This window comes from Panthera tigris, chromosome D2, assembly GCF_018350195.1.
Source record: "Panthera tigris isolate Pti1 chromosome D2, P.tigris_Pti1_mat1.1, whole genome shotgun sequence".
Classification (NCBI taxonomy): domain Eukaryota; kingdom Metazoa; phylum Chordata; class Mammalia; order Carnivora; family Felidae; genus Panthera; species Panthera tigris.
The window spans coordinates 55168966-55188293 of NC_056670.1; the positions used below are offsets into that span (position 1 = coordinate 55168966).

General features: G+C 41.7%; 1 protein-coding gene and 1 long non-coding RNA gene across 3 annotated transcripts in view; one reads left to right on the plus strand and one right to left on the minus strand.

Moving 5' to 3' along the window:
- PIK3AP1 (phosphoinositide-3-kinase adaptor protein 1) overlaps positions 1-4236 on the minus strand; it is a 117847-nt gene extending 113611 nt beyond the window's left edge. Inside the window, exon 1 of the mRNA XM_042960646.1 lies at positions 4134-4236. Within this exon, the coding sequence (XP_042816580.1) occupies positions 4134-4146 (13 nt within the window). The 5' untranslated portion in view covers positions 4147-4236. The remainder of the gene's footprint in view (positions 1-4133) is intronic.
- The window catches only part of LOC122231886, a 48793-nt gene that overhangs the window by 5640 nt on the left and 23825 nt on the right, over positions 1-19328 (plus strand). The window contains exon 3 of one of the 2 annotated variants that reach the window (XR_006209162.1): positions 3393-3888. This is a non-coding gene — a long non-coding RNA (uncharacterized LOC122231886). Of the gene's footprint in view, positions 1-3392; positions 3889-9600; positions 10137-19328 lie in introns of those variants that run through there. The other variant, XR_006209163.1, reaches the window with a different exon arrangement.

Sequence of the window (19328 nt, forward strand, 5' to 3'; positions counted from 1 at the left end):
AATCCTAAACAGGGGTGCCTGGGTGGCTCAGTCGGTTAAGCGTCCGACTCCTGGTTTTGGCTCAGGTCATGATCTTGTGGTTTTGTGGGTTTGCACGTCACGTTGGGCTCTGCACTGACAGCGCAAAGCCTGCTTGGGATTCTCTCTCTCTCTCTCTCTCTCTCTCTCTCTCTCTCTTTCTCTGCCCCTCCCCCCACTTGCACTGTTGCTGTCTCTCTCAAAATAAATAAACTTTAAGAAGATATTTTTTTAAAAAGCAAAAGAAATACAGTGACTGAAAGAGAGGTTCCTTAGAAAGATTCAGAATCCACCTGAGAAAAGAACAGGGAGGAAGTGCCAGGGAGCTTTTCAAATGACCAGTCCAGACCATTTTAGTCTATAGGTGATTCTGGCTCCCTGTTCATCTGTCTTAATAAGCACCATACTGAAGAGGGATGTGAACTAGGAAGGTGACTAGGATAAGGAGGGATCTAGATAATGATTCATGTGAGGAGCTTCCAGACTCTAAAGGTTTCAAGTTCAGAGACTTGACAGGAATATTAAGGGACCTCAAGAATCAGGTGAGAATTAAGATCACAAAAAATTAAAGGTACCTTCAAACCCTCTTATCTTCTAAGTCTAGAAGTAGTAGAAAAGTCTGGAGATGAGAGAAACCTCAGAGAAAAAGAACAGGAAAAGGTATGCAAGCTTTCTTCAAATATCTGGAGGCTGGCACATGGAGGAAAGGAATCTGGTCTTCACTCAGCCACAGACTTGAGTCACTTTGGAAAGTCACTTATGGCCTCTCTGTCTCCTCTCTCTCATGTGTAAATGCAAGAGATGCCATCAGGAGCATAGAGATATTCCAGGGTAGGTTCATTCCATTTTATTTTATCTTGCTTCTCAAGCTCTTTCAAAAACAGGGAGCCAAGATTCTCCTTGATTTCAGCAAGCAAAGATGTCTTTCAAAAAACAAAATCCTGGGGCACCTGGGTGGCTCAGTCGGTTAAGCGTCTGACTTAGGCTCAGGTCATGGTCTCACGGTTCGAGATTTCCAGCCCCTCGTTGAGCTCTGTACTGACAGCTCAGAACCTGGAGCCTACTTCAGATTCTGTGTCTCCCTTTCTCTCTGTCCTTCCCCTGCTCCCTCTCTCTCTCTCAAAAATAAACATTAAAAAAAAATTATTAAAAAAATTATAAAATAAAATAAAATACTAATGCTTACCCTTTAGTAGAAGGAAATTTTATTTTTTTTTCAATATATGAAATTTATTGTCAAATTGGTTTCCATACAACACCCAGTGCTCATCCCAAAAGGTGCCCTCCTCAATACCCATCACCCACCCTTCCTTCCCTCCCACCCCCCATCAACCAAGTAGAAGGAAATTTTAAAAGACCACACAATTCAGCCTTCAAAAGGAATGTCATGCTGAGACATGCTACAACTTGGATGAACCTTGAAAACATTACGTTATATGAAAGAAAACACAAAAGACGACATACTATATGATCCCATTCATACAGAAGTCCTGAGCATGGAAATCTATAGAGACAGAAGATAAAACATAGGGCTGGGCAGGAGGAGGGAGTGGGAGGGTGATAGCTAAAGCATACAGAGTTTCTTTCTCCCTTTTTTAAAATTTCTATTTCATAATTTGTACCTCCTTCACTCATTTCTCAAAATGAGTTTCTTTCTGAGGTGATGAAAATGTTCTAAAATTGACCATGGTGATGCTTGCACAGATCTGTATAGATACTAAAAAAACCACTGAACTGTATACTTTTTGTTTGTTTTGTTTTTAACTGTATACTTTAAATGGGAAAATTGTACGGTATGTGAATTATATCTGAATAAACCTGTTTAAAATAAAAAGGAGGAGGAGGAGGAGGAGGAGGGGAAGAGGAGCGGGAGAGGGAGGAAGAGGACAAGAAGCAGAAGACCATATGGAAGAGTGCCCTAGATGACTCCAGACCCTACAGTAGTTTGGCAAGAGGTAGTCGCTCTCACTACCACCATGGACCCTTGTACCTCCAGACCTCAGAGAGCCCCAGGGACCCACCCCAGAGGCCCAACTCCTAGTTACAGAACCTAAAGTGGGTCTCACCACAGAGTGTGCTGACAGCAAGAGAGTCTGAAGCCCTAACCATCACAGATGTCTGCAGAAGCCATTACAGAGCCCATAAATAGCCCCAGGTTTGGCCACTGGGTTACAGTCCCCATCTTCTAGCCCCTTTGGCCATGCCCAACTGGAATCATACACACAGGACACTGGAAGAAGATTTGCTCTGTCTCCTCTGTCCAAAGGTTCTCTCACTTTGCTGCTTCTTGGACTTAACAGCCTAGGGCCTGTTCTCAGCCACGGCAGGAGGTGGGAGTTTCAGCGACCTCATCTCCTACTTGTCCCCAATCACCCACCTATTCCACCACTTGCTCTCTGTTCCTTAAATACACCATATACCCCCATCTATTGTTCCTCTGAATGGAGCACTCTTCCCCCACATGACCCCTCCTTTCAGATCTTTGCTCAAATGTCCCTTTCTCCATAAGGCCTAACCTGGCTACCTCGTTTAAAATTATAAACCCAACAGTAGAGGGTAGAGTACCCCCTCTACTGTTTTCCCACTGCTCTTAATCATATCATGTGCTTTCCTTATTAAGCACATTGCCTGCCTTTCCCCAGCATTCCATAAGCTCCATGGGAAAATGACTTATGCCAATTTTGATTATTGAATATACACCTGACACCTAGAAAGTGCCTAGAAACCATAGGCATGCAACAAATATGAGCTGAATGAATGAATTTCCTCTAGATAACTGCTTCAGCTTTCCTATGTAACTGTGGACTATGACCTCACTATTACCACAATACAGCTTCTTCTAACCTCCAGAGCCCCAGTTGAGAGCCAGAAGGCTAAAAGCTAACTGCTTTCCCATTCCCTTTAAAGAATGAGCTTACATTACCAATCTAATAAAACTGCTACCATTGGCCTTCTCTCCTGCTTCCAAAACACCATTAATTAGAAGGCTGAACCTCAGGGGATATGGGGAGAGCTGGCTCTTCATTCAAGCATCTGCCCACATCCTTCAAGAACAGTGTCTTCTCCTGCTGACTAGATTTTAGTTTTCAAGGGGCGTTTACATCCTGTTTATACATGTTATCTCTACTAAAACATGACAAAGTCGTCTAAGAAAATACAAGTAAACCTATTTGCCAACACGGTAACTCTAGTCTTCTCATTTAGTAATTCCCTGTTAACTTACTGATTTCCTGTGCAAGACTGTACACTCCCTGAGAGCAGAGACTCGGCTGTCCTGGTCACCACTGAGAACACACTTAGGGGCACAATAACCATTACAGTGCATAGTAAGTGCTCCTTAGTCATCTTTATTCTTTTTTTCTTTTTTTTTTTAGTCATTTTTATTCTTATCACCACTATGTGGTTGGTCCTGGATATCAGAGGCTAGCATTGACAAGTGTATACACCCATGAATGACAGAAGAACCCAAAACTAATGGAAAATGACTCCTGCCACCTTTCGATGGTAGATTACCCAGTGGCCTCCACTCTTCCCCATTCCCCAAAGTTCTGCAAAGACACAAGAAAAGTAAAGCCAAAAGAATGTTGTTTCTAGATTCCTATCAAAATTCCAGATGAAAAACAAAAGCCTAGGAAGGGCAAGTGGCCCAAGCCACCTTCAATCACACAGCGCCCACCAGGGACAGCCTGAGCGCCCCCTATTGGTCCGGTGCGGCCCTCAGAGAAGTATTTCCCAGGCGCAGACAACGCGGCTGGTTTCTACTGGACGCCGGTTCACACAACTGCAAGAGCCGGGGAAACGACCCTCAGAAGCAACTAGAGCCAGTGACGGCGGGAGAAACGGAGACCTAGAAGACGGGAGACAGGAGAGGTGCAGATGGGGACTGAAGAGAATCGCGCGACAGGCCGGGAAGGGGGATGTGGGAAAGCCAGGACGCGAGGTTTGCGCCGGGGAAGCGGGAAAGAGCAGAAAGCACGCGGGAAAGAGCAGGAAGCACACAGTCCCGCACCGACGTAGCAGAGCCGGGAGCCGGGTGGCGCTCGGACAGCTGTCGGGGGGCGAGACGGCCAGCCAGCGGGGAGGCTCGGGAGAAGGGCCCGGGCCTGCCTACGCACCTGAGGCCGCCATGGCGCGGGCGCAGCTCACCTGCCCCGCTCGCTGCGTGCGCGGGGCCGGGCCGGGCGGCGTCCCGGGGCGCGGGGCGGCAGGGGCGCCGGCTCGGCGCAGCACCAGCCGCCGCTCTGGAGCTTCCTCCGCACGGGCTGGGAGGGCCGGTCGCGGGGGCGTGTCCACAGGGCACGCCCCGCCTGCGGGGCACGGCCCGCGCGGCACCTGCACCCGCGGCCGTTGGGGAGGGGAAGTGAGAACCCCCACCCCACACTGGCCCGGCCACGGGCCGGCTACCCGCGCGGCCCTCGCTGCTGTGTCCCCAGGAGGTAGGGGGCATCGCGCCACGTGCGCCCCACTCGCGGCGAAATCAGCCCGCCGGCCACCAAAGGGCTGCCTAAGCTGAAGAGAGTGTTGGGGGAAGCGGGGGGGGGGGGGGGGGGGGGGGGAGGGGAAGGTTGACCTGCCTCAGTGACCCTGGGCGGGGGTGTATCAGCACAGCTGGCCAAGCCATCTCCCCATCCCCTGGGGCTTTCTCCCTGAGCTGCTACCAGGGCAGGAAAGGGGAGGGCGCAGGAAGGGGAAGAAGCACCTTCCCTGGCACCTGGCCCTGGGTGCTTGGCGTTGCCCTTGATTACCCTTCAGTGACTTTTTTGTAATTCCTTGGACCTGGTCTCCTGATGGCACATAAGCATTCATGATTATCTCCTATGGTAAATGCATGATACAGTTACTGCCTTTCATGGCTTTGAGATGGCACCTATGGCTGTCTTAATGTTTGAGCTGAAGAAACAAGCCAAAGGCCTTGAGTGGATGCCCACAGGGAGTCAGTGCTCCCCAAGGTTCCAGCAGGCCTGAATCCTGAGCTAGAGCTCTCCATTCACCCCTGCACTCACTTGCTGCTCTTTGCTCTCCTCCCTTTGCCTGCTTCTATAATTGATCTGAACACTTGGAGTTCTGTGCCCTTGGAGTCCTCAAAAATGCAGAGTCTAGAAGACAGATCCAGAGAGCGGAGATGAAGGAAAGATAGGACTCAAGTATAGATGGAAATAAATGAAATGGATTTAGGAGTGGAAATAGGGCTGAGGCCTATAATTATAATTTTTTACTGCTGCCATAACAAATTACCACAAACTTAGTGGCTTAAAATAACACAAATTTATTATCTTCCTGCTCTGGATTTCAGAAGTCCAACAGAAGTCCCACTGGGCTAAAATCAAGGTTATCAGCAGGGCTGGGTTCCTTTCTAGAGGCTCTAGAAGAGATCCATTTCTTTGCCTTTTTCGACTTCCAGAGTCTACCCACATTCCTTGGCTCATGGCTCCCTTCCTCTATCCTCAGAACCAGAAACATAACCTCTCTTTGACCCAGCTTAGAAGATCACATCTCTCTCTGACTCACTGACCTCCTCCCTTTTCCACTTTAAGGACATTGATCCCACCCAGATAATCCAGGAAAATCTCGCTTTTTTAAGAGACACTTAAAATACCTTAATATTTTCTTAATATTAATTAAGAAATTCTTAATACTAATTACTCAGCCTACCACAGGCCTGAAATTCTGAAAGAGGAAATGAGCTCCAAACCTGCTAAGCCTCACACCTGTTCCCCATGTTCAGGACTTTCTGGCCTCCAGATCAGGTTAGCTGCACCTCCTCCCCTTACCCCCACCTCCCATCATGCACTGTCACAGCCCTGTACTGTTCTTTTGTAGAAATTATATAGCTATTTTTCTGCAACTACTTATGTTAGTTTGTAGAAATTATATAGCTATTTTTCTGCAACTACTTCTGCAACTCCACCATTGAACTATAAGCCCCTCAGAGGCAGAATCCAAGTCTGTCTTTTTCACCATGGAACCTCTAGCACTTGGAGCCAACTCTGGCACAGAGAATATTAATATGCTCAGAAAGTATTTGATGAGCGAATTACTGAATATGGCCAGGAAAGCCTTAAATTTGAGGCCCAAGGATAGAAGGGAATTTTCAGGCACTGAAAATCACTGAACTTGGGGGGGGGGGAAATATAAGATGTCAAAAATAGGCTGTATATAATAATAAAAGCCATCAGAGTAAGGAAAACGGTGAGCTGAAGTTTGGAAATGTTGAGATTGATGTGCCCATGGGATGTCCTAGGGGCTGTGTCATTGCAGGAGAGATGAGTGCCTGGGACTAGCCAGGATGTCAAATACCCATGGAGCTGAAGGTGCATGAGTGGATGGGGGAGAGAGGATAAAGACCAAGAGCCTGGCCTCAAGGGCAGAACTTGGGGTGAGAGCCATGCTCTGGGACCACAGGAGACCAGAGTAACTAGAGGTGGGATAAAAGGCAGGCCAGAATAAGCAAGAGGCCAAGGAAGAGGATTTAAGGAGAAGGTTGTCAACAATGTGGATCGCTGTGAGGAGTCTGGGAGAATGAGGTCTAATGTAAAGATCTCCAAAGTCCCCTGGTTCCTCATGTGCACAGTGAGCGCATTCCAGCTCAGAAAATGCTAGGTAGGGCTCTATGGTTCTCTCTGGAGAACCTCACCTGAACCCTGTGTACCTGTTCTGAACATTCCTTCACTCTTCAAGAGCCTGGGGATCCAGCTAGTCTATATTTCTCTTTGGACTCATTCCTACTGAGGGTATATTTGTCCATCTGAGGTCATTTCCTCTGACAGCCCTACTATCCAAAGGTATGGTCCTCCTTCCAGGCCCAGATGTTAAGGAGTGAAAGCCCTTTTCTGCTGACCTTTGAACTGAAGGAATACTTCTATGGTTCTTATGACTCTTAGAGGGCATCCATCAGTTGTGGGTAAGGTCTCCAGTGCTGGGTCAGTAGTCCAAACTCTGAACACTCCCACTGCTATCCAACACAGGCCTCCGGAATTTGGCTGGGAAGGGGACTTAGAGGCCAACATTCCCTCAAGGCGCTAGTCCCTGATACTGGCAATTCTACCCGGTTTCTCTGTAGAGAAGGTGGGGTTGAGTTGGAGGAAGTGGTATCTGTTTTTACATCTCCACTTGACAGTTTTTATAGAATGTGGAGGGGAGGGCAGTTGCCCCTCTGGAAGGCCTTGCTCTGTCCCTGTGTGTTGGCTCTCGGGGCAAGCTGTGCAGTCAGCGTCTCCAGCACGGGATGGCTCACAGATGGCTTCTAGCCAGAATGGAGAACCCGCACATGACTGCCACCCCACCCTCTTGTTGGCTTGGTAAATAGGAGAGGCCAGAGAGATGAATATATGGTATCTAAAGAACAGAAGGATGAGGAGTGGGGAAGAAATCCCTGATTCTTACATCTTCAAGATGTTACTTCATAATCTCTCAGGCCTAAGGACCAGAGAGAGCCTTTTTCTTTGGTTGTCAAGACCCACTTACTAGGACAGAAGGTAGAGATGGAGGAGTATACTGCAGCAGGTGCTTTTTTTTTAATGTTTATTTGTTCTTTGAGAGAGAGAGAGAGCACAAGCAGGGGAGGGACAGAGAGAGGGAGACACAGAATCCGAAGCAGGCTCTGAGCTGTCAGCACAGAGCCCAACGCGGGGCTCGAACCCACGAACCGTGAGATCATGACCTGAGCCGAAGTCGGACGGTTAACCAACTGAGTCACCCAGGCGCCCCTGCAGCAGATACTTTTAATTCCCCTTAATTCTCTTAACTATCCTATGAGGAAGATGTAATAGTATACCCATTTTATAGAATAGAAGGTTAAATATCTTTGCCCACGGCACACAGCTAGTACATTGCAGAGCTGAGTTCTGAACCCAAACAGCCTGGCTCCGGAGTCCATGCTTCTATCTACTAGATTATGTGGTAAACGCTTGAAGCAGGCCCTGCTGTGATCTAAGAGCCACACAAGTCACTGGCCTGTGTTGGCATCACCTCCAGTTGCAGGTGGGCAGGGCAAGAGCTCTGTTACCTGCCAGTTCCCCCTGCTCTGCCAGGAGTACCTTGTGCTCATGAACCGCAAGCATCAGGAAAGGCCCCTCGTTGGAGTTCCCCTGGCATCCCCTACTTCCCTGTCCCCTTCCCTGTCTGTGTCTCATCAGACCTTCAGCCCTTCGGGAGCAGGCCGTGTCTCTGACTCCACTGCATTTCCAGCTCCTAACACAGGCTCCAGCACACAGCAGGTGTTCAACAAGCATTGCTTATTTTTAAATCATCAAGGCCAACCTGCCCATTTTACAGATAAAGACACTGATCACACAGCTAAAGCGACCTGCCCAAGGTCCCACAACCCTCATCTGAGGGGCTCATTCCTTGCTTTGTTCAAGAGTTCAGAGAGACTGTGCACATTCGTACATGTAGAGTGGAGTATGTGAAGACTGAATTACATGGGACGGGCTGGTAGGCCATCACAGGTGGGGACAGGGAGAAAGAGTTCCAGGGTACCAGGTGCCTGGTTTAGCCTTGCCAACACCCTGGATTTATAAAGACTGCTGTCATTTCTACCTGCTCAAGACAGTTTCAGCCCAGCCCAGTGGACCCAGTAAAGACTGCCTGAGGACATTGGTAGCTTTTTAGGAATAGGTAGCTTTGCAGACAAAACCTAGAAGCCTACCCTCTTCAAGAGAGAGGTCTCCTTCCCTAGTCACCAAAATGGCCACTCCCTATGCCATAGCCCAAGGGCCCCTCACCGGGCCACTTTAAGCAAAGGCCCTTGAATCTCAAGTTCTTAGAAACAAAATATTCTTGGGAATCTGCTGGGTGGCTAACTCTACTCCAAGTGCTGTCACTTACTCAGCTTTCATGAATCTTTACCTCAAGCCAGTGAGGTAACCATATTAGTATCATCCCACTTTACAGGGGAAGAAACTGAGGTTCCAATAAGGTAATTCACCTGACCCGTGGTCACTTGGTTAATAAGCATCAAAACGAGATTTTTTTTCCCGTCTTTTTTTTTTTTCAATTTTTTTTTTTAACGTTTATTTATTTTTGAGACAGAGAGAGACAGAGCATGAATGGGGGAGGGTCAGAGAGAGAGGGAGACACAGAATCTGAAACAGGCTCCAGGCTCTGAGCTGTCAGCACAGAGCCCGACGCGGGGCTCAAACTCACGGACCGCGAGATCATGACCTGAGCTGAAGTCGGACGCTTAACCGACTGAGCCACCCAGGTCCCCCAAAACTAGATTTTTAATTCAAATCCACTTGTTACAAAAAAGCTACCTCTTTTGCCATAGGTTACGATCCAAAAGCTATGCCAGCTATTCTGTGCTGGTTCCATGACCCCCAACCCAAAATTAATCTTAGTGACAAGAAAAAGCAGTGTCATAAAGATCGCTGGTTGTCCACCCATTCTCCCCTTGTTTCTTAGTAACAGTATCCTAATTTCATTTGGGGCAGCAAGGTTCCATTCCCCAGCCTCTCTTGTAACCAGGAGGAATCCAATAAGTTGTAAACGGAAGTCATTGTCCAAAGAGGTTCTTTATAGAATGTTTAAGTCTTTCACCCTCTCTTTTTAGTTTTCCCTTTTGCCTTTCTCCTCTTCTTTTAGTTCCTGCCAAGAAAGTGAACGGGATGACGAGACCCAACGGTCCTCTTAGATTCCGAGGTGACTGTGTGAACAGAAGCCACGTGCTAAGGACAGTGGGGCAGAAAGATGAGCAATCTGGTTCTCTACTGACCGTGGAACACCCAAACAAGCCCCAGGTTTCACCCCCCTGAACTCTTTTACATGAAAGAGAAACACATACATCTCTGTCTTATTTGAGACATGATTATTTACATGTCCTGCCGTATGTAACCAAACCGAATTCTTTACTGATACGTGCACGGAAGTTAGTATTTGTTGAGCACTGACCATAATCCACCAACTTCCTAATGCTCTCGCAATTAATCCTCACAATAACTCTACGTAACAGGTGTTATCCCCACTTTGCAGATGAAGAAGCTGAGATTCAGAGATGTTGGGTAATTTTTCCAGAATCATTCAGCAGGTAGCAGAACTGGAGTTCAAACCCAGTTCAGTCAGAGTTCAAATTCCAAGGTCCATAGCACCATGACACAGTGGATGCTTTCAGAGAGTTCATTAAAAATACCTTCTGGGGGCGCCTGGGTGGCGCAGTCGGTTAAGCGTCCGACTTCAGCCAGGTCACGATCTCGCGGTCCGTGAGTTCGAGCCCCGCATCAGGCTCTGGGCTGATGGCTCGGAGCCTGGAGCCTGTTTCCGATTCTGTGTCTCCCTCTCTCTCTGCCCCTCCCCCGTTCATGCTCTGTCTCTCTCTGTCCCAAAAATAAAAAAAATAAAAAAAAAAAAAAAAAAAAAAAAAAAATACCTTCTGGGACGCCTGGGTGGCTTGGTCAGTTAAGTGTCTGACTTAGGCTCGGGTCGTGGTCTCACGGTTCATGAGTTCAAGCCCCAAGTCGGGCTCTGTGCTGACAGCTCAGAGCCTGGAGCCTGTTTCAGCTTCTGTGTCTCCCTCTCTCTCTGACCCTCCCCCACTCATTCTCTCTCTCTCTCTCTCTCTCTCTCTCTCTCTCTCTCTCCCCCTCTGTCTCTCTGTCTCTCTCTCTCTCTCAAAAACAAATAAACATTAAAAAAATATTTTCTAAAGTACCTCTTGAGGACACATGGTGCTTTCAAGGTGGGGAGGAGTCACCCTTGAACCCTCAGTACTTCAAGCCACGTGCAGATGGTGCCTTCATCTGTGCATGAAAGCATGTCTTGCACATTTTCTACTTCTGCCTTCTGAGGTGCTGAAGCAGAAAAGTCTAGGCAGCTGTGACAAAAATTTTAGGACTTGGCCTCATAGACTCTTAGAGTGTAACAGTTGGGAAAGACCCTGAGAGGTCATTATTGGACACGTGTGTCAACTAAGGCCAAGAGAGGCAAAGTGACCTTTCTAACATTATACATTGAATTGGAGGCAATACCAGGACTAGAATTCCAGTCTTAATTCCTAGTCTGGAGGGATTTTGGTTTTTTTGTTTTGTTTTATTTTGTTTTGTTATTATTTTTTTAAGCTATATCTGACCACTTACATTTTCCACTACCAGTAAAAAAAAAAAAAAAAAAAAGCAAATGTAGAGTCTTTCCTTGATCTGATGCTTTAACTTGGTAGTTCTTTCCCATAAATCTATCATAAACTCCTAAAAGGTTAAACCAATCTTGGATGCCTAGGATAAGCCCCATTTGATCATGATGTATCATCCTTTTTATATGTTGCCAACTTACTAACATTTTGTTAAGGAATTTTGCATCTGCGTTAAAGATGGATATTAGTCTGTAGTTTTTTTTCTTTTTTTGTAGTATGTTTTGTTAGTTTTTGGTGTCAGGGTTAATATGGCCTCATAAAACATGTTTGGGAGTATTCACTTTTTTATTTTCTAATAAAGAAAGATTGGTATTATTTCTTTCTGATAAGTGTCTGATGGAATTAACCATTAAAACTATCCAATATCAATTTCCTCAATAGTATAGGGTTATTTAGATTTTATACTTTATCTCTACCAGTATAGGTAAGTTGTGCTTTTCAGGTGATTCTTTTCAGGTGATTCGTCCACTTAATCTAAGTTTTAAAATTTTACTGATATGAAGTAATTTACTATATTCCCTATAATCCTTTTAAAGCCTGGAGGATTTGTAATGATAGCCTCTCTTTTATTCCTGATACTTGAAATTTGTGTCTTCTCTTTCTCTTACTCTCTCTGACTCTAGATAGATGTTTGTTAAATTTCATTGGTTTTTCCAAAGAACCAGCTTTTGGTTAATTTTTCTATGGTTTGTTTTTGACTTTGTTGCTTTCTGCTCAACATTATTTTCTTCTTTCTACTTACTTTAGGTTCGCTTTGCTCTTATCTAGCTCCCTAAGGTTGAAAGTTTGGTGATTGACTTTATTCTCTCATCTTTTCTTTTTTTTTTTTTTTTAAATTTATTTAATTTATTTATTTATTTTTACAGGAGGAAATTATATTTAGTACAATTTTTTGGAATTCCTATTCCATAAAATTATGCCAGTACATTTTGGGAAAGATGTTTTTTAAGTATGTGACATTCCTAGTGTTTCAATATCCTTCTATCTTTTCTAATATAAAAATTTAAAGCTATGAGTTTCCCCTAATTCAATGCTTTAATTGCATCTTCCCAGTTTTGATATCTTGTATTTTCATTATAATTTAGTTCAAAATATTTTCTAATGTCCCCTGCAATTTCTTGTTTGAGCCATGGGTTATTTAAAAGTGAGTCAATCTCCAAGTATTTGGGTTTTTAACAAATACATGCCTTACTGTTACCGATTTCTAATTTAATTCCATTATGGTCAGAAAACAGACTCTATCTGACTTCAGCTTTTCTAATTTATTGAGATTCATTTTATGAATCTATAGTCTATCTTGGTGAACATACAATATGATTTGAAAAGAATATGTATTCTGCAGTTGTTGGATAGATTGTCAATTAGCTCACGATGACAGATAGTGTTTTTCTGATCTTCTACCTCTTTACTAATTTTTGTCTAGTTTTATCAGTTGCTGAGAGATGCGTGTTCAAATATCTGAGTGTGGTTGGGAAATTTTCTAATTCTTCCTTTAATTCTGTCCATTTTTCTTTCATGTTTCTGAACTTCCATTATTAGGCACTATTAGGCACATACACACTTAGGCTATTATATCTTTCTGATGAATTAAGCTTTTTTATCTCTAGTAAATACTCTGTAAATACTTGTATCTATTTATGGTAATTCTCCTTGCTTAACATTTACTTTATCTAATGCTAATATACCCATCTTATCATTCGTATGCTTACTGTTTACATAGCATAATTTTCCATCCATTTACTTTCAACCTACCTGCATCTTAATACTTCACTTTTATCTCCAAAGTAAACAGCACATAGTTAAGTTTTTTGTTTTTGTTTTTTGTTGTTGTTGTTGTTCTTTTTTTGTTTTTTGCTTTTATCGATTCTGGCAATCTATGACTTTCAATTGGAGTATTTAATCTATTTACACTCAATGTAATAATTAATATGAATAGATTTGGGTCTAAAATTTTACTATTTATTTGTTATTTGTCCCTTCTGTATTTTAGTTTTCTATACCTCCTTTCCTGACTACCTTCATTAATTGGATATATTTAAGAATTCCATATTTGTTTATTTGCTATTTAGCTCAACCTTTTTGAGTTAACTTTTTGTTATCATTCTAGGGATTAAAATATACATTCTTAATTTTTTACAGTTTACTTCGAGTTAATATTTTACTGCTTCTCCTAAAATGTGAGAAATTTGCCATCATTTGGAACCATTTACTGTCCCCTCAACCCCTTACTTTATGCTATAGTTGTTGTATGTATAACGTCTACAAATTCTTGATACGAACATTCACAAGACAATGTTAATTTTTGCATCAAACATTATCTTAATAAATATTGCTTTAAAGAAATTAAGAGGGAAAATAGTCTTTTATATTTACATATATTCTCCATTTCTGATGCTCTTTTGTCTGTCCTGAAGATTGAATTCTAATCTAATGTCAATTCCTTCCATCTTGATTAACTTCTTCTTGTATCTCTTGTAGTGCATGTTGGCTGGCGATAAATGTTCTAAGTTGTTGTTTAATTAAAATATATTTATTTAGGGGCGCCTGGGTGGCTCAGTCAGTCGAGCGGCCGACTTCGGCTCAGGTCACGATCTCGCGGTCCGTGAGTTCGAGCCCCATGTCAGGCTCTGGGCTGATGGCTGAGAGCCTGGAGCCTGCTCTGGATTCTGTGTCTCCCTCTCTCTCTGCCCCTCCCCCGTTCATGCTCTGTCTCTCTCTGTCTCAAAAATAAATAAATGTTAAAAAAAAATTTTTTTTAAATAAAAAAATATATATTTATTTAACTTTCATTCTTTTTTTATTTTTTTAAATATTTTTTCAATGTTTATGTATTTATTTTGAGACAGAAAGAGACACAGAGCACAAGCAGGGGAGGGGTAGAGAAAGAGGGAGACACAGAATCCAAAGCAGGCTCCAGGCTCTGAGCTGTCAGCACAGAGCCTATTGCAGGGCTCAAACTCGTGAACTGAGTGATCATGATCTGAGACAAAGTCCGAGGCTTAACCAACCGGGCCACCCAGGCGTCCTTACTTAACTTTCATTCTTAAAGAATGTTTTTACTGGATATAGAAACCTAAGTTGACTTTTTTTTCTTACAGAACTTTAATGATATTTTTCTATTGACTCTGGCCTCCATTTTTTTCTGATGGTCAGTGGGCATTCAAATTATTACTCTTGTATATATCATTTTTTTTCCTGACTACTTGCAATATTTTCTCTTTATCTTTAGTTTCAACAGTATAAGTTCAGATGTAGTCTTCTTTGTATTTATTCTGCTTGAAGTCAACTAAGCTTCCCAAGTCTGTAATCTTATGTATTTCACCAGATTTGAGGAAATTCTGGCCATTATTTCTTTAAATATTTTTCTGCACCATGGCCTTTCACCTCTCTTCAGGATGCTCTTAACACATGTGTTAGACCTTTTGGTATTATCCCTCAGATCCTTGAATCTCTGTTCGTTTTTTTGTTTTGTTTTGTTTTTGTTTGGTTTTTTTTTTTTTTTTTTTTGGTCTTTTTGTTTCTATTCTTCAAATCAGATCATTCCTATTGATCTATAGTCAAGTTCGCTGACCTTTCTGCTGTCATCTCCAAAATGCTTTCAAGCCCTATCAGGGAATTTTTCAGTTCTAGAATTTCCATTTGGTTCTTTATCAACATTTCTATTTCTTTGCTGATAGTTCTTATTTTGTTGTTCACTTTGAGTATATACTTTACATCCTTGAGTATAGCTATAATAGCTGTTTTAAAACTCTTATCTGCTAATCCCAACATGTAGTATATCTTTGGGGTAAGTTTTGACCGAATGCCTTTTCTCTTGATATGGATCCCATTTTCCCATTCTTTCATATGCCTCATAATATTGGATTGTACCCTAGTCACTGTAAATAATACTTATAGAGACTATGGATTCTACTTTGTCTCTGAAAAATGTTTTTCTTTTTTTTTTTTAAAGTTTATTTACTTATTTTGAGAGAGAGAGAAAGAGAGCATGAATGAGTGGGGGAGGGGCAGAGAGCGAGGGAGAGAGAAAGAATCCCAAGCAGTCTCCACATTCAGTGTGGAGCCCAATGCGGGACTTGATCTCACGACCTTGGGATCACAACCTGAGCAGAAATCAAGAGTGGGTCGCTTTACCAACTGAACCTGAAAAATGTTTTTCTAAAGCAGGCAATTATTTTGGTTGGACTCAAACGCCCTTGTGATGGGCAGTGGCAAAATTCTCTGTCCAGTTCTGTTTGCCTTAGCTGGGCTGCTGGGAGTCTGCCCTGCACAAGTACAGTTCAGGAATTAGCAGAGGTTTGGGCAGAGTTTGGACTCTTGCTCTCTCCTTTTTGAGATAACCCTCCTCACTTTCCAGCTGCTGTATCCTTTGATTCTTCAAGACAGCTGGACTGTACATGATCTACCTGAATTTAGCTGCCTCACAGGGCAAAACTGGGGCCTGCCCTCTAGCAAAAAGGTCTAAAACTGAGAAACCCAGAGCTGTTCCCTTCTACACGTTGACTCTCCATCCAATGTCTATCTGTTTTTTGTTGCTCTCTCATGCCTTTAGCTGCTTGTTGTTTCTGTTTGTTTTGGCCAGAGTTTATCTGCTACCTGTAGGAAGGTTGGTCCCACAGAAGCTAGTCCTCCATTGTAGCGTCTCAAGCCCAATAAAAAGATCAGTTGGACAGTTGCCTGAGGTACCACTCTGTAAGGAATGCTAAAACCGCACAGGAATAAATCAGAAATATGGTGCCATTTAGCTCAATTTTCCATGGGTTACTTCTTATATAACAGATAAAACACTAGAGTCCTCAAGTGGACATTTAAGAACTAAAAAAGCCCATTGGTCCAGACATGTGTCTCGGTCAATGCATGTATGTATCTAACTCATGTGTTTTAAGTTGCATAATACTCTATAGCACCTAATATGTCAACTGTCCTCTGATGATGGACGGTCACATTAAGCTCTTTTTCTTCAGATTAGGGGCATCTATAGTCATGCTATAGTAAATTTTCTTGAATATATTTCTTTATATACTGGTATTATTCTTTCTGTAGAATACATTACAAAAAGTAGTATTTCTGGATTGAGGAATAGGTGCATTTTTAATACATATTATTATAATACTTTACAGAGATGCTGTAGAAATTCACATTCCATGCTCATATGGCTAGTCTTACCAATATTTTTTATTTTTGCTAATCTGATGGATCAAAATGCTATACTTTTATTGTGCTAATTTGCATTTTCTTGAATACCAGTGAGGTTAAGAATCTTTCATATCATTCATGATTTATATCTTTTTTTCTGGAAGTACCTATTGATATGCTTTGTCAAATTTTAATTGGCTTGTCTTTTTTTTTTTTTTTTGGTTTGTAGGAGCTAAGGTACATTAGCAACATTCATCCTTTATCATGTATATTTTAAGTATTTAGTCTTTTGACTTTGTTTATAGTTTCTTTTGCTATACAAAAAAAATGTGTTCATTTTTAAGAGATGATGTGACTATTATTTTAGGTGCTGATCCTTAGGGTTTCTAAGTTTTATCTTTCACATCAGAAAGTCTTCTTTACTTTATGATTTTATAAATAATTCCTTACATTTGTATCTAATATTTTTTTATTTTTCACATTTAGACTTAGAGTCCATCTGGAGTTTATTTTTGCATATGATGTGGAGTAGAAGTATCATCATATTTTCTTCCAGATGGATAGTCAGTTCTGCCAACACCATATATTAAGTAAACCATCTTTCTCCCTCTAAATTAAATGTCGTCTTTATTTATATTAAGTCCTTGTTTGAATTTGTTTCTGGACTCTTTATTATTATTATTATTCTATTTGTATTGTTTATACCTATGCTATACATATGGTTTTATCATAATAGAATTACAGTAAGTTTTATTATCTGGTATACAAGGTAGAAATTGTGTTTAGCTATTGGATAGCTAAACATGGAAAACAAACAACAGAAACTTAAATAAGAAATAGATTTATTTCTATCCTGTAGAAGAAGTCTGGTATAAAGCAGCCAGGGTTAGCATAGTAGCACCATGAACCCGGGCTTCTTTAGGGCACCTGAGTGGCTCAGTCAGTTAAGCTTCAGAGTCTTGGTTTCACCTCAGGCCATGGTCTCATGGTTCGTGGGTTCGGGCCCTGCTGGGGATTCTCTCTCTGCCTCTCTCTTTCAAAATAAATAAATCCACTTTTTAAAAAAATCACTAAAAACCCAAGCACCTTCATTATTCTGCCTAGCCATTCTTCGCAGTGGCTTTCAACCTCAGTCAGAACCTCCTTGTGCTCCAAGATGGTTGCTGAAGTTCCAGCCATATATCCCTTTATCCAGGCAGGAAGCAAACAGAGTGGGGAGGGGTCAGAAGGGCACATGCCAGCTGTCTGACACTTTTAGGGGCTTTTCTGGAAGTCACAACTAAAAAGTTTATTTACATCTTTATCTGTAAGGGGAAGAGACAGTGCTTGCTTCGGTAGCACATATGCTAAAATTGTAAGGGAAGCAGAGAAATGAAGTCTTTTAGTTGCTGGATATTGTGTGTGAACCTGGTTTGTCTCAGCTACATCTAGTAAGATAAGCCCTTCCTCCTCCCCATTTTTTTAATTTGTTTTTGTTACTCTCAGGCATTTATGTTTTTTAATTAATAGACTTTATTTTTAGAACAGTTTTAGATTTCTAGAAAAATCGAACAGTACAGAGAGTTTGCATATACCCCCTTCCTATATACAGTTTCCTCTATCATTAACATCTTGCATTAGCATGGTGCATTTGTTATAATTAGTTGACCAATGGTGATATATTACTATTGACTAAAGTCCATAGTTTACATTAAGGTTCTCTGTATTGCACATTTCTATGGGTTTTGACAAATACATACTACCATGTGTCCACCATCACAACATCATATAGAATCATTTCACCACACTGAAAATCCACTATGCTTCACTTATTCATACCGCCCCCAACACCCCTGAACTCCTGGCAGCCGCTATTCTTTTTACAATCTCAATCGTTTGGTTTTTCCCAAATGTCATGTAGTATGCAGCCTTTTCAGACTAGGAAAGTTTTGTAAGAAACTGCCTCCAAGTGGCTGTACCATTTTGCATTCCTATCAGCAGTGAATGAGAGTGCCTATTGTTCTGTATCCTCCCCAGCATTTGGTGTTATCAGTGTTTTAGATTTTAGACATTCTCATAGTTTTGAAGCAGTATTTCATTGTTGTTTTAATTTGCAGTTCCCTAATGATACATGATGTTGAATATATTTTCATATATTTATTTGCCATCTGTATATGTTCTTTGGTGAGGTGTCTGTTAAGACATTTTGCCCACTTTTTAACTGGGTTGTTTGTTCTCTTATTGTTGGGCTTTAAGAGTTCTTTGTTTATTTTGTATTCAAGGTCTTTATCAGAAATGTGTTTTGCAAATATTTTCTCCCATTCTATGGCTTGTCTTTTTATTCTCTGAACATTGTCTTTCACGGAAATTAAATTTCTTATTTTAATAAAGCCCACTGATCAATTTTTTCTTTCATGGATTGTGTTTTTGGTGTTGTATCTAAAAGTAAGAGCCAAACCCATGGTGACCTAGATTTTCTTCTATATTATTGTCTAGAAATTTCATATTTTTATGTTTTACAGTTAGGTCTATGATTCCTTTTGAATTAATTTCTGTAAAAGGTATAAGATCTCTGTCTAAATTCTTTTTTTTCCTGTCTTTCTTTTCATTTATTTATTTATTTATTTATTTATTTATTTATTGGTATATAGATGTCCAGTTTTCCAGCACCATTTGTTGAAAAGACTATCCTTTCTCCATTGACTTGCCTTTTCTCTTTTGTCAAAAAGATCAGTAACTATATTTGTGTGGGTTTATGTCTGGGCTCTATTCTGTTTCACTGATCTCTTTATTTTTTTTTTATTTTATATTTTGTCAATACTATACTGTCTTGATTACTGTAGTTTTATAGTAAGTCTTAAAGTTGTCATGTCAGACCTCCAACTTTGTTCTTCTTCAGCATCAAGATGACTGTTTAGGGTCTCTTGCCTTTCTATATAAACTTTAGGATCACTTTGTTGACAATATACAAAATAACCTCCTGGGATTTAGACTGAGATTAAATCAAATCTTTAGATCAAGTTGGCAAGAATTGATATTTAACAATATTGAGTCTTTCTATCCATGAACATGT